General features: G+C 34.2%; 9 protein-coding genes across 9 annotated transcripts, besides 7 other annotated features; 3 read left to right on the forward strand and 6 right to left on the reverse strand.

Moving 5' to 3' along the window:
• Positions 1–6,642: part of a mobile genetic element that runs on past the window's edge.
• On the reverse strand, positions 143–727 carry TVAGG3_0214900 (phage tail repeat-like family; the record flags this gene model as incomplete). Its single annotated transcript, XM_051226769.1, has 1 exon — positions 143–727. One exon carries the CDS (start codon positions 725–727, stop codon positions 143–145), a length of 585 nt encoding a protein of 194 aa, XP_051111755.1.
• On the reverse strand, positions 747–899 carry TVAGG3_0214910 (uncharacterized protein; the record flags this gene model as incomplete). Its single annotated transcript, XM_051226770.1, has 1 exon — positions 747–899. The coding sequence occupies one exon, from the start codon at positions 897–899 to the stop codon at positions 747–749; it is 153 nt and encodes a 50-aa protein (XP_051111756.1).
• TVAGG3_0214920 (uncharacterized protein) lies at positions 1,336–2,161 on the forward strand (the record flags this gene model as incomplete). The annotated part of the gene is made up of 1 exon (XM_051226771.1): positions 1,336–2,161. A coding segment is annotated over one exon (826 nt), but the record flags the coding sequence as incomplete, so codon positions are not given.
• On the reverse strand, positions 2,411–3,566 carry TVAGG3_0214930 (phage tail repeat-like family; the record flags this gene model as incomplete). Its single annotated transcript, XM_051226772.1, has 1 exon — positions 2,411–3,566. A coding segment is annotated over one exon (1,156 nt), but the record flags the coding sequence as incomplete, so codon positions are not given.
• Positions 3,978–4,826, forward strand: TVAGG3_0214940 (uncharacterized protein; the record flags this gene model as incomplete). Its single annotated transcript, XM_051226773.1, has 1 exon — positions 3,978–4,826. The coding sequence occupies one exon, from the start codon at positions 3,978–3,980 to the stop codon at positions 4,824–4,826; it is 849 nt and encodes a 282-aa protein (XP_051111759.1).
• TVAGG3_0214950 (serine threonine-protein phosphatase family) lies at positions 4,831–5,073 on the reverse strand (the record flags this gene model as incomplete). The annotated part of the gene is made up of 1 exon (XM_051226774.1): positions 4,831–5,073. The coding sequence occupies one exon, from the start codon at positions 5,071–5,073 to the stop codon at positions 4,831–4,833; it is 243 nt and encodes an 80-aa protein (XP_051111760.1).
• Positions 5,092–5,454, reverse strand: TVAGG3_0214960 (uncharacterized protein; the record flags this gene model as incomplete). Its single annotated transcript, XM_051226775.1, has 1 exon — positions 5,092–5,454. One exon carries the CDS (start codon positions 5,452–5,454, stop codon positions 5,092–5,094), a length of 363 nt encoding a protein of 120 aa, XP_051111761.1.
• Positions 6,542–6,641: a terminal%2Cinverted (terminal inverted repeat of Maverick-3 transposon ID:TVAGG3_0214750).
• Positions 6,642–8,413: a mobile genetic element.
• Positions 8,384–8,413: a terminal%2Cinverted (terminal inverted repeat of TvMULE3 transposon ID:TVAGG3_0214970).
• Positions 8,414–9,034: 621 nt separating this feature from the next.
• Positions 9,035–9,382: a mobile genetic element.
• Positions 9,383–10,219: 837 nt separating this feature from the next.
• On the forward strand, positions 10,220–11,068 carry TVAGG3_0214990 (attachment subunit-related family; the record flags this gene model as incomplete). Its single annotated transcript, XM_051226776.1, has 1 exon — positions 10,220–11,068. The coding sequence occupies one exon, from the start codon at positions 10,220–10,222 to the stop codon at positions 11,066–11,068; it is 849 nt and encodes a 282-aa protein (XP_051111762.1).
• A 203-nt stretch (positions 11,069–11,271) lies between these two features.
• Positions 11,272–11,775, reverse strand: TVAGG3_0215000 (uncharacterized protein; the record flags this gene model as incomplete). Its single annotated transcript, XM_001296228.1, has 1 exon — positions 11,272–11,775. The coding sequence occupies one exon, from the start codon at positions 11,773–11,775 to the stop codon at positions 11,272–11,274; it is 504 nt and encodes a 167-aa protein (XP_001296229.1).
• Positions 11,776–12,002: 227 nt separating this feature from the next.
• Positions 12,003–12,068: a mobile genetic element.
• Positions 12,069–12,091: 23 nt separating this feature from the next.
• Positions 12,092–13,114: a mobile genetic element.
• Between the last annotated feature and the right edge of the window lie 1,581 nt (positions 13,115–14,695).

Genomic DNA, 14,695 nt, shown 5'->3' on the forward strand with positions numbered 1-14,695 from the left:
TTCTCATGAACTTTCATCATCTAATTTCTCATGAACTTCATCGTCAATGTTTTTGTTAAGACTTCTTCATCTATGTCTTCCCAACGGTCTTTTGCGACAGACTCAGCGTACATTTCAAATAAAAATAAAAAATGTTTTTTCTTTACTTAACATAGCCACCTGCTATCATAAGTCTTTGACGCCAACCCATACCAGCTAATGAAGGTTGACTTGGTTTAGTTTGGAAACTAAACTTTGGTTTTGGTTTATCTTCCGTTTTTGGTTTCTCTTCTTCTATCGGTTTTTCGTCACTTTTCGGTTTCTCTGACTTTACTTCACTTGCAGGAACAGTTGTGTCGTCAACATCTTCATAAATATCATATGCCATTTGTTTTTGTTTTCCTTTCAACTTTTTGTGTTTGTTGTAAAGTTTAGAATATTTCGACTCTAAGTCAATGAGATGTTCTATAATGAACTGTTGGTCAGTGAAGTAAACTTTTCCATCTGTTGTCTCGAAAGCTCCTTCAGACTTCAATATTTTATTTGTGAGAGTCTGTTTCTTTTTTGAGATACTTGCCGTTCCATTTCTATGAAAAGTGACTTTGTAGTTAGGGTTTGTATTTCCAGACCTGGCACTTTCTATTATTGAATTTTTCTCTTCATCTGTAAGTTCTTTGACAGGTTTTGACAATGGTTCTGAACTTTTTGTTTGTGGTGTCAAATCTACCGTTTCAACTTCTTCGGTCATTTCATCTCAGTAAAAAATTTTAGTTTGGTTTGTTTTCAACTGGTTGTTTAGGTTTTTTAAGTCGGTCTAAAACTTCCTGAGGTATAGGAAGAACTTGACAAACACGTTGTGTAACTGCTGGAAGTCGACAAATCCATCTTGAACCCATTTGTCTCAATGCTGTATTGTTCATTTCATCTCAGTAAAAAATTTTACATTCCCCACGTTTGAGGCGGTTGAGGTTGGTTATTGTTTACCCATTGTTGTGCATGGTTATATCCTCTGTTAAAGAATCTTTCACCTTGGTCCATATAGTGTCCTGCTTGGTTATAGTAGTCATTTGCTTTGTTATAATAGTTTCCTGCTTGTCTTCCTACATTGTCCATCCATCCTTGAACTTTTCCTCTTGTTTCAGGATTTGGAATAAGATTTGCTGCATCTCGTGCTACATCCCAACCTTTCTGTACAGTTTGTATAATAGGTTGTGCTTTCTCTTTAAGTATACCTAATGTACTCAAAATCTTCCTTCCAATTCCAAATGCACCTCTAGCTATTGTTCCCACTGCGGGCAAAAATCTGGATGCAACTCCTGCTAATGCGCCAAATAAACCCATTTCTTATGGTTAAAAATGACGAATCCAAACAAGGACCCCTATGTTTCTAAAGCGACAAAGAAAGCACTCATGATAAAAATCTTTAGTTCAACACCAAATGCTTGGTTTATGGATATCTTGGAAAACATTCCGAGGTATAGAGAAGATGGACCTCCATACTGGCTAATATTTGTTGGTCAAAACACAAGATACTGTGAAGCCATACCATTATGGTCCAAAAATATTTTAGATGTGAAAACTGCTTTGACAATATTCGTTGACAAATACCATCCAACAAAACTGACATCTGACTACGAAAGTTCTTTCAAATCAGATGATGTAAAGAACTATCTGCGTTCAAAAAATGTAAACCAATATTTCATTGTCGACCAAAACCATTCTGCTCTTGGTGTCATTGACGGTTGTATAAAAATGTTAAGAGACTTAAACCAACCACAAGGTGGTGAAGCAAATGAAATGTCATATGACGACAAGTACAGACATTTCTCCATGGCAAAGATGAGACAAGTTTTAAATATTTACAATAGCCGTAAACAAAAAGGTTTGGGAAACCACTCCCCCGAAGAAATGAAAAACAACCCTGACTTAGAGAAAGACTATATATTTAACAATTTAGTCAAAAGAGACAAACAAGAAAGAATGCCAGGCTTCAAACTTCAGAAAGGTGACAAAGTAAAAATAGAAATACCCAAACGCGACCCATATGAAAATACTATTGACTATGACAACAACAAGTACCCGACAGGTACTCACATTCGTGTTCGTAAAAATAGAAGAAAGTATACAAGAGAATATTATGAAGTTTTAGGCAAACATGGCAAAATGTACACACTGCAAGCAGAAGATAAAACTATTGTCAGACCTCGTTTCAAACTTGTCAAAGTTCAAGGTGGTATACTTTCAAAGACAGTTCCTAACAAATATAAGACAACTCCTGACGAATATGCTAAAGAAGTTGAAAATGACGACTAAGCAATTCTATACCATGCGTAAACTGTCATGTAAGGTGGCATGTAGTCTTTACTTTGTCCCGTTGTTTGCGTATATCCTGAAACGAAATGTGTATGGTTTCCTTCTCCCTGAGTGTCACTCCAGTAACAATTTATAGCAAACTTAACGTCGTCTTTAACATCATATCCTTTACCTTTTGTCATTCCTGACCAATCCCAATATCTATGCCTATGCCAACCTGCTTGAGATGTACTTAAATCTATGTAGTGACTGTGTGCAGGTAAATTTTCACCTGAAATCGTTTTACTTCCACCTGTTTCCTTTGAAGAGTTTGCACAATACAAAAACCTGTCGACTATTTGTTCCCATGCACCAACACCAAACATTACTTGAGGACCTCTTGCTTCCATAGATGTATAAATAGAACCTACTGGGTTCATTAAATCAAACATATGAGACATTATAGGATTGTCTCTTTTGAACTTAAAATATAGTGCAACTATTTCAGGTTTCTTCTGGTTTGTGTCAGAATATTTTTTATAATATAATCTTATGTTTTCAGGGTAGGTAAAGTCTTGACTATAATATTTATTTCTGTCATCTTCATAATAGTATACTATTCTCGTTTTTTCTATTGCATTATATCTTTTATATCTATAAAAATCTAAATATAATGTTAGCTTTTGTTCATCTACATGTGGTGTTCTGACGTCATCTCCATAGTCATAATAATATGGTGCTGGAGCTGGGTCAGGCAATGTCATATCTGTCATTTCATAAACTCTTAAATATTTCTTTTGTTCGTCTCCATAGAAGTTTAAGTAGCAGTTGTTGTCTAATGGAACTTTAACTTGTGTACCATCATTCTTTTTATAGCTTACATACATTTCATTGTTATTTTTCGGAATGAGTTTACACCGTGTACCATTTTCTAAGGACTGTACAAACTGCCATCTAAAATATTTGTTTTCTTCATTGACAGAAAGGTCACCAACCATAGTTTCAATATTTTTTGTTCCAACTAAACTTTGGTATATTTCATTGACATATGTTTTATCTGCTTTATTTTCAAGGCTAACGTTTAAGTCTGTTATTTCAGAAGATGTATGTGTATGTCCAACGGCACTTTTCCTGTTTAAGGTTTCTTGTAAGTTTGTAATATTTGCAATGGTATGTGTATGTCCAACGGCACTTTTACTGTTTAAGGTTTCTTGTAAGTTTGTAATATTTGCAATGGTATGTATATGAGTCTTTTTAGAATATTCTTTGTCAGCTCTTGTCACTTCACTTGACATTTTATTGTCAACATATGTTTTGTCTGCTAGTTCAGGATGAGTATGTTCTTTCGTTGCATATGTTGCATCTGCTCTGTCATGTTCTTCTTGAACTTTTTCAATGACATACTCTTTGTCAGCTTTGTTGCCAACATCTGCTTTCAAAAGAAGTTCAGATATAGGTTTCTCGTTTAAAGTTCCTTTTGTTGGATTTATACAAACAGTATGGTTCTTACTGTCTTGAAACAGAAACTCGTCTGTCATTGGGTTTATCGTCAGTTTTAAGTTTCCTTCTTTCAATGACTCAGATATCTTAGAATAGTTTGAAAAGTTTGTTGTGTTCTTATTTAGAGCTTGCAAAATGAGTTGTCGGTTGTGTTGTATTTCTCTCATAGACGCTGTTTCTTTCGACATTTTTATTCTAGATAAAATATGCTTTCAATAGAAAAAGAAAATTCAAGAGTTGCTACAACTAAACCATTAGATGAACTTTTTACGAATGTCGGTCAAAAGTTTGAGACAGAGACCGTAAAGCATGAAGGCTATCGTTTTGACTACCCGTTAAGATGGTTAAGAGACCCATCTGTCACAAAAGCTATTGGCTTTCGTAGAATGAAGTTCATTTCAGAAGCCATACATGGTTTCCCATTTACAGTCGGTTTTGAAGTTCGATACTATAACAAAGAAAAACGTACGTATGAGAAATTTGAACAGGGAAAACTTTTACAAGTTAGTTTGTTTGCAAACTTAGAAACAACTCTTCAAGCTTTTCAAGAAAAAATAAACGATATCTATCTCGAATATGCAAAACAGTATAACATTGACGAGGGAGAGTACCATCTCGATATTATTTATGACAGGAAAAATGCAACTGTTAAAATCAATAGAATAGAAGACCTTGGAGAAAACGTTTATATTTCTACAAAATATAACAACTTGGCATGGTATAGATTTTTGAGGATGTTAAATCAGCCTGCAGCATATCCAGTACACCCAGACTTTTATGAAGTCGAAAACCCTAATGGAACATATGAAAATGTTTTCGACCAAGATGCTATTATTGTTCATGCTTCATTTTCTGGCGCCCAAAACTCTTTCTTATGCTTGGCAAATGACTTTTACGAAAAACCTACAAAGTTATACGAACCACCAAGTGGAAGTATTTCAGACTTTCAAGTATGGTTTACTACAGATGGAAGAAAAAGAATAATTCCATTATACCATGCGTTTTACTTAGAACTTAGTTTCATATACAACTACTATCGAACGGTAAAAATATAATTTTTTAATACGGTTGAGGTGTTGGATTTGGTTGCCAACTAGACTGTGGTGCAGGTTCAGGTTGTTGTATAACAGGAGCTTGTTCTTCTGGTTCAGGGTCTTTAGGTATAATACCAACGAACTGACCTACTCTTTTACCAATATTTTTGACACCGTTCCAAATTCCTCTTCCGACAGATTTTATTCCATTCCATATACCTCTTCCAACATTTCGAAAGAAGTTTCCTATTCTTCCAAAGAAACCCATTTTACTATATGTAAAAATCTAATGTCCGCCTAGTCTCTTACGTTTCCTGTTGAGTTCCATAGCATTCTTTAACTGGAGCTCATACATTCTGTTTCTCCTCTGGTAGAAAACATATTCTGGGTCAACTCCTGTGTTCGCGTCATCTGCATAGAGTTGTTTATATCCCACTTCAGGGTTTGTATAAAACTCTTTCCATCTCATATTTGCATACCATGGTGGCAAACCTAACGCAGCGTCATTTGACATGGCAGTTTGCATTTGTACATCTGTTGGCACTTGACCATAGTTTGCCATTGCAGTTTGTATTCTAACTTCATTTGGAATATTCTCTGGGTTTGGTTGTCCAGGTTGCTGTGCATTTGCTAAGTTCTGTGCGTCCATTTAATATTAGATAAAAATATCTCTTACGAGTACATATGCTGAACATTTGCAGGCATTGGTTCATCTTCATATTCTCTGTACTTTTCTGCCACGTCAAATAAATAAATGACACAATGGAAAAAACCTAAAACAAGTAGTCCTATTTCAAACCACATTTACTTACCAATAAAATTTCTTTGTTATGACACTTTCTCCGGTTTATAGGACCTCTCTCATATTCTATCTTGTCATATCTAAACTCATAGTCATGTATGTCCTCTAACCATCTCATAACGGTTTCCAAACCACTTTTATCGGATGTAAAGTAAAAGCATGGACAGTTATGTAAAACGTCTAAAGTTTCTAAAGAGTCTCTCAAAGTCCAGTCTACTTGGTATTGAAAATCCCATGTGTTATAGAACGGCGGGTCCACTATAAAGAAAACATTTTCCTTGTCTTTATATTTTTCATACAAATCTGTCCAATGACATCTCACAAACTCTATACCCTCAATATATTTTTCTATGTCCTCTTTGAAAACATTTGTATAGTTAAGATATAAAACTTTTGACATAAGTGTTTCAATGTCATGAACTCTTATAGAACCACTATATAATAGTCTAGCAGATATACTATCCCAGTCTATATATTCTGCTTTTTTCAAAACCTCTCTCACAATATTTTTGTTATCTAATGGTATACGTTCCATCTTACCTATAGGTATCTTTTCTTTTAACTCTTTCAATATATTGTTTGTGTCTGGTATATGTTTGAGACGGTCCATATAGTTGTCGAAGTCATTGCATATAATCTTTGAGTCTGGAAATATTATATGGCACAAATGGGATATATAGAAACTTCCACCGAACAAATCTACAAATGTTAGACCATTCGGTAGTTTCTTAAGTTCTCTCAATATAATATCTTTACATCTACTCTTATTTCCAAAGAATGGTAACGGTGGTTTTGTAAAATTCATTTATATATAATAATAAAAATGTTTTTACCCGAAAAGTGACAGAAAAGTGACAAAACATGAAAACATATATAATTTGTGAAAAGCGACACATTATATAATGTTTTCGACCCAGAAGACTAACAATTTTCCGAATAAAAACTTCATTTATACTAAACATCTTCAGGGCTAGAAGGCACGAAGTGCCTGGAAGCCCCACTACCTTTTTTTTTTTTTTTTTTTTTTTTTTTTTTTTTTATATATTATTTTTCATATGTATAAATCATATAATCTATATCTATGCAAATCTCATCTAATTTTTTTTGAAACAAACCGCTACCATTTTATAATGGTCCATCTTAAATTCATCATAAATTCTGGTACATGTTAGTACCAGAGTCTTCAAATCTCAAACACTCTGGTACTAACATGTACCAGACGCGAGTTTCCAATGCCCTCGTACGATTTTCTATTAAGATCTTCTTGAATGAGAAGGTCTTCATAGAAACTCGTACGAGGGCTTCTCTTTTAAATACTCTGGTACCTGCTGGTATCGGAGTCGACTTTACAGCCCTTTCCCCAATTTTGAAGCTGGGGAAAGTTTTCAAGCAATGAAAGGGAAGCTCTCGCTATGAGGTGAAAATCTAGAATTTTTACCTCATAGCGAGTAATCCTTTGTTAATTGCTTGAAAACTTTCTTCAAATTATCAAAATTTCGAGGAAAGTTTCCTTGCTTCAAAGTAGAGATGGAGCCCTTTGAGCCACTGCATATAGGTCAGTAACTCAAAATACTCCATCTCTACTAGAAATCGCCAAAATTTGGGTCGCAATCTTTGAAATGCGACGCAAGTTTTGGCAATTTCGCGAGGGACTTGCTCCATTTGGTGCATAGATTCACACTCTATGCACCAGATGGAACAATTCTTTTGCTGACAGCGGGAAACTTTGTCTGAATAGTTTAACATTCAGACAAAGTTTTCCGCTGTCAGAGAGGGAATGGAAGGGTAAGAGGTATATATTCATAATATATACCGCTTACTCTTCTATTCCCTCAAGAAAGTTCAAAAACTTGGGTGCAATCAGTTCTGATTGCACCCAAGTTTTTGAACTTTATATAAGGAATTGTTGGCTATGATGTACTGATCATGAATCAGTACATCATAGCCAACAATTCCTTCGCAAACAGTGGGAAACTTTGTCTGAATAGTTTAAACATTCAGACAAAATTTCCCGCTGTCAGGGAGGGAATTAGAGGGTGGGAGATATATAGATAGACTATAAATCTCTCACCCTTTAATTCCCTCAAGAAAGTTCAGAACTGATTGCACCCAAGTTTTTGAATTTTGTATAAGGAATTGTTGGCTATGATGTGGATAGCCGCTGCCAGACCAAATGAATTAACCGTTGTGAATAACGTTTCTGAATCTTTATTTAAAAAGATAAAATATCACGATTTTGGCTGCGTTAAAAATCAAAGAATTGATGTTTTTGTCAAAAATCTTTTAGAAGAAGTTGCACCCAATTACTTTATCGTATTAAAAACGATTTACTTCAAACAGGTTTTATTCCTTCAATTAGAATTCGCGAGCCTCGATTGACAGATTATAAAACAAAATTGAAAAGAGAAGTTCAATCACGTTTATACCAAGTATTAAATTTTGTTCAGAATCAAGAAGCCAATTTGAATCCATTAAGATTTTTATTGGAAAATGCTGAAGAAAAACTTTCTCAAATAAATGAGAAGATACAAAATTCAATTACATATTTAAGATCGTTTGAAATTCCAAATGAATTGTTAGATACGTATATGTTAGAAATTAATGAATTTTGTTATAATTCTCCAGATTATATTTTAGAACATTTCGAAGAATTTTTGGAGGATTTCAAAGAAAAGAATAATTTAATAGACTAAAAAATTTATTATTTTTATTTATTGTGAATTTTAAATTGTCACTTTTTAAGTGTTACCCCCTATTGAAAGTGTCACTTTTGGGGTGTCACTTTTTCGGAAATTCTTATATACTCAAACTTTTTTATAACCTAGATTGTACTTAGCTTTTATTTCGTGAATGGTTGGTAACAAATCTGTTCTAAGAGGAGTTTCTGGTCTTCCGAGCTTTTTTGGATTTAAACCAAGTTCTTGCCATTTTAATAATAATTTTTTTCTACCTATGTGCAAATCTTTTGCAACTTGGTCTGCTGTCTTTTTGCCAATAGAATATTCAAGATATGCCGTAATATAAATCTGATTTTCATTTGGCAGATCCACTTCTTGTCTTTCCATTTTTTTTGAATCAATTTATACAAATAAACTTATAAAACACAAAATTATTATTTTATAATATAATTCTTAGATAATACATCCGATATGTAAAGTGTCAAAAATGAATTGAACCGAATTTTCATGCATTACAGTTGAAATTAAAATGAATGTAAGATTTGTGGAGAAATTGTATAAATTTGCATAGTGTTAGATTCAGAATAGGAGCATATGAGCCAGTGATTGTGTCTAATGTTTTTAAGCTGCTAATTGGAAGTAGAAAAGAAAAAAATTTGTTGCAATAACATCATATTGCAAAAAAGTTTTTAAAATATGATGTATGAATAAGAGTATGATTGGTATAGATTTGGGTTGTATAAATGTGATTGAACTTTGTATAAGGAATTGTTGGCTATGATGTACTGATCATGATCAGTACATCATAGCCAACAATTCCTTCGCAAACAGCGGGAAACTTTGTCTGAATAGTTTAACATTCAGACAAAGTTTCCCGCTGTCAGAGAGGGAATTAGAGGGTGAGAGATATATAGATAGACTATATATCTCTCACCCTTTCATTCCCTCGAGAAAGTTCAAAAACTTGGGTGCAATCAGAACTGATTGCACCCAAGTTTTTGAACTTTGTATAAGGAATTGTTGGCTATGATGTACTGATCATGAATCAGTACATCATAGCCAACAATTCCTTCCCAAACAACCCGAAATTTGTCTGATTCCACACTAATTTTATTAATTTATCTAAACTTTTATCCTCGTCTACAATTTAATCATCAATAATTATCTCTTGTTCTATTTCACTATTATATATATATATATTTATATGATTGATTTAAAAAAAATAAATAAATAAATTATTAAATCATTTACTCAAATATATCAAAAGTTTTATTTATATATATAAAGATAACTACTTTTAAAAAAAATACCCTATATATTTTTGCCATGTAAACTATTTTTGCCATGTAAACTTGTCACTTTTGTCAGAAGTGAAGTGAACCGAATTTTCATGCACAACAATATTTTGAAATGTCTTCATTAAATCTATTTGTATAATTTAAATACAAAACTTTTGACATTAATGTTTCAATGTCATGTACTCTAATAGCTCCAGAATATAATAGCCTAGCACTTATAGTATCCCAGTCAATATATTTCGAATTCTTTAAAACATCTCTTACAATTTCTTTTTTATCTAATGGTATTTTGTCAGATTTTTTAATATTTATTTTTTCTTTTAATTCTAATAATATTTTATTTGTGTCTGGTATATGTTTTAATCTCTCCATATAATTGTCATAGTCATTACATATAATAACACTCTCAGGAAATATAGAATGACATAAATGCGAAATATAAAATGACCCTCCGAATAAGTCTACGAAAATTAAACCTTCAGGAAGCTTTTTTAATTCCTTTAAAATAATATCTTTACATCTGCTTTTATTTCCGAAGAAAGGTAAAGGTGGTTTTGAATAGACCATTTAAATTCTCTTAAAAAATACTTTTTCAAAGCAATTCATTCAAAACTAAAAAAGTGTCATTTTCTTATGATGACTCCAAAGCCAAGAATTGGTCGAATGGCTTCTAGACCAGCACCTCCCCCACCTCCACCACCTTTAAACACTGTGAAGAAGAGAAGAGGAAGACAACCAATGAAACATCTTGCAGACCGAATTGAATTAAAAACTTCAGAACCTCAACCTCAACCACAAGCACAAGCACCAGTTGTAGTTCCAGCACCACCACCAACTACCGCTACAGTGAAGACAGTTTCAGATTGCTCGGATTCAGAAGACTTTGAAGTTGAGCAAAATACAGACCCTGCCACATGGGACAGTACACGTCGCAAACATGCAAAAAAGAGACTCATTAAGTTCATGACAAATTACACTGAAAATTTGTCAAATGACGACAAAAGAGACTACAGTGAGTTTTACGACGCTATTATAAAAGCAGTTGAGAAGTTTGAAAACAAGGTCAAGAACCCAACTATACTCGCTGACTTTTTCATAACAATTTTGCCATACACTGCTACAGTCATTGGTCTTCAAGTCATTGACGAGTTTATACAATGCTTTCCTAAAGCAAGCCAGTCTCAAATGTACTCGAAGCTCAGGATATTCAAACCTTACGCAATTTCGTACAATTGGTTAGAAGAAGCAGAACCATATGGAAAACAAAACTCCTTCCGTGTTTATTTTGACATTCCTGAAGGAAAAGTTTCAAAGAGTTTCAAAATATACCCAAGCGCTTATTACACTGATTTCACTCACATTCTCACAACAATTGCAATGGTTGAACCAGAACGTGTTCCATTTGGTGAAAAAGTTGTCATACACGCCTACGTTTTGGGAAAAACACCAAATAAATTGTGCCAATTTACTCACTACTCCGTCTAGTTCAAACAAGACTGTGAGTATGTTTTCACACAAGAAGTTAAGTTTTCCGTTCAAAAACCAAAAGGCACACGTGTAAAAATTTTCCTTGCTGGTTTCGTTGGTGACCCAATTAACCTTGACGACGAAGAAGAGGAAGAGGAAGAAGAAGTTAAAGAAAACAAAGAAGCAAATGAAAGCGAAACATTCCAACGCTATGAAGTCTTTTAAATGACTAAACAATTCAATTTCAATTTCAATTCTTTTTTATAATAAATGTTTAAATAAATGAAATAATAAATGAAATAATAAATGAAATAATAAATGTTTAAATAAATGAGTAGAACTTTGTCGAATTGCAACTTTCTTTGTCCGAGTTCTTCTCGGAGCCTGTCTATTTCATTACTTTTTATTATTATTACCTCCTTAAAGTTCTTCAATTCCTCATTAACAGCTTCGAATTTCTTCAAAATTCTTTGCTTCTCGTGTCTTAGATGAACATTTTCTTCTCGAAGTGCTTTGAGGAAGGGAGTGTCTCTTGGACCTCTTTTGCGTGCAGTTTGTTTTATAATTGAATTCGAATTCGAATTCGAGGACAAATTGCTGCCTGCACTCATTGGAATTGCTTCATCCCCTGATGAACTTTCACTTGCATCTTGTTCTGGTTCTGGTGCTTGTGGAACAAGGGTCGTGGGAGGAGACAATGGTGCGGCGGATTGCTCTGCTTGCATTAAAAAAAATGACACTTTTTCTCGACCACGACGATAAAACACCCGTAAGTTCCCCATATGGAGACCCGTGTAGCGACGATGTAACACATCAAAATGTACCCGTAAGTTCCCCATATGGAGACCCGTGTAGCGACGATGTAACACATCAAAATGTACCCGTAAGTCCCCTATATGGAGACCTGTGCAGCGACGATGAAACACATCAAAAAAAATTTTCAAAAAAATAGTGTTATATACGAAAACGATAAAAACAGTTTGACAGAAAAGTGATAACTTTACGTGTCAAAAATAGAAAAGTGACATTTTATTCGTAATATTAAAATGAATCATCATAATCTTCTTCATAAGGGTCTTCATAATCTTCTTGATATTCTTCTTCATAATTTACTTCGTATTCTTCTTCTTCATTACTATCTTCTTCTATTTCAACCGGATTCGCCTTATTTTCTTCTTCTTCAACTTCCTCGCCTTCTTTTTCCCATTCATCTTCTTCGATTCCTTGGAGCTCTGGCATCTCATTGGCCATAAGTGAACTTGGAAGAAAATCTTGAGAGACTCCATCCACAATCCATTTTGCCGGCATTCCCCTCTTCCAAATTGGAAGTTTCTTCCCCATTTCAGATGGGCTATAGTGAATTTGTTTTCCATTCACATAATGAGTTGGTAATGCTAGATGAGGTTTAGCATTATAGTACTCAACCCATTGTTGAATCTTTGCCCATGACAACTCTCTGCTCTCTATGTTAGGCCACAAGCGCTCGATTTTCCCATTTTGGTATGGGCAATGGGGGACAATATATACATTATTGATCCCCCGAACCCTCATAGCCTTTAGGAACTCGCCTTTATTCTCGCCGCCATTATCGGACCAAATTGTATGTGGTGGTCCATAACGGGCTATTGCTCTCTTAATTACTTTCACTGTTTGGCTAGCATGTTTTGACGAAAGATGCTGCCATTCTATGATGAGCCTTGTGCAGTCATCAATCACAGCATAAAGAATCTGACTTCTCTTTTTGCCAAGAAAGTGGATATCAACGTGCCATATTTGGTTAGGAGAGGCAGCTAAGTATCTTGTCTTTCCTTTTGGCCGATAGGGTCCCCTTGGACGTGCCAAGCCTAGCTCTCTAAAAGCTCTTTCTACCATATGTCTTGAGGGGGGATGTGGAAGAGGGTTTGTAAGATATTTAATGTTCCTCAGCTCAGATGGAAATGATAATGGAGACTCTTCAATCATAAGTCCGGAAGGAATTGTGGAAGAAATTTGATTCAGGGGCTTAAAATGTTCAATAGCGGAGAACCATGCTTGGGTAGGCGTTGGCTGTGGAACAATACCCATCTTTATGTCCAAAAATGCCTCAAAATGAGATTTGGCATATTCGATATCTTTATTTATTTGGTTATAGGCGGAGATTATTCCAAGATGGCCATGCTGCTCAATTAGGTTTCTAATGGTTACCTTAAGATCTTTTGGTACATTAACTTTGGGTCTCCCGCGCTTAAGGGGAATAGACACAGATGGGTGAGGCTGAGGCTGAGTATTGGCAGAGAGCTGTTGCTGTGCCGAGGTGTTGGCAGAGAGCTGGCGTTGAAGAGGAGTGTTGGCAGAGAGTTGTTGCTGTGGAAGAGTGTTGGCAGATAGCTGGCGCTGAAGAGGGGTGTTGGCAGAGAGCTGGCGTTGTGTCTGGGTGTTGGCAGAGAGTTGTTGCTGTGGAAGAGAGTTGGCAGAGAGCTGGCGTTGTGGCGGGGTGTTGGCAGAAAGTGGGCTTTGTAGAGGAGCGTTGGCTGTTGAGAGCTGTTGCTGTGGAACAGAGTTGGTAGTGCTGGCTGATGAAAGCTGGCGTTGTAGAGGAGTGCTGGCTGATGAGGGTTCTTCCTGTATACGAGAGTCGGTTGAACTTTGTAATATCAAATAATCGGTAAGGAGAGTGTCATCTCTGTGTTTCAAAATGGATGAACACTCGTAGAGTCGATTATTATATTTAATGTAGAAAGTAGTAAACTCTTGAAGTTTGTATGTATGATGTAAGTACTCTTCAATAGTAATTAGTCTATTACATAAGAGAGCTTTGTAAAATGTTATCTTGTTAATTGATGAACGAATAGTGTTGTTGACTAATGGAACATTTGTGAGAACAATGGCTAACGGTGTGCGCCTTTGAATCTGTGCTAGAGCTGTTTCAAGCCAAGCTGAATCAACTAAGGTGTACAAATTCATTTTAAACAAATTTGAAATGAAATAATTTGTGAGAATTTGAGAATAATTTAATTATTTCAGAAGTCTATATTGAAAAAATATTCTTAACAAAATTAATTTAAATGGTTCAGAAAATAAAAAATTAAAATTAATGGAAAAAACATGATTAGGAATAATTAACAATAATAAATATCATGGTTTTGGATTATTTAAACAGCTATAAAAGAACGAATTTTACAAATTACGATAAAAAAATTATTGAAAAATAATGAAGAGGATAAGGATTTGAATCGAAAATTAAAAGGATGATTATGTGTCAAATTAAATTAAAATAAAAATTTTAGAAGATTTAGACAAGAAATAGTGCAAAGAATTAGAATTAACATAAAAATCGAAAATTTAATAAAGGAGAGATAAAATTATTGTAGTATTCAATTGAAAAATTTTATAAAATAAGGAATATTGGTAAACAAATAAGTTTCATCTAAAAAAAGGAAAATAAAAATATAAAAATTGAAATAAAAACAGAAATATAAAATATTTTTAAAATGCAAAAAAGTTTCATACTAATCGTTTTTGTATAATATTTATCATTGAAAGATTATTGAAAGATATTTTGAAAGAAATCGAAAGAGTTAAGAAATATTGAGAAGAAGGACAATTGAATGAATTTTTGGCCGATTGTGCTATGCAAAGTTGATGATAATTGCAGGAAATTTTGAG

This window comes from Trichomonas vaginalis, chromosome IV (genome assembly GCF_026262505.1).
Source record: "Trichomonas vaginalis G3 chromosome IV, whole genome shotgun sequence".
In the NCBI taxonomy this organism is placed as follows: domain Eukaryota; phylum Parabasalia; order Trichomonadida; family Trichomonadidae; genus Trichomonas; species Trichomonas vaginalis.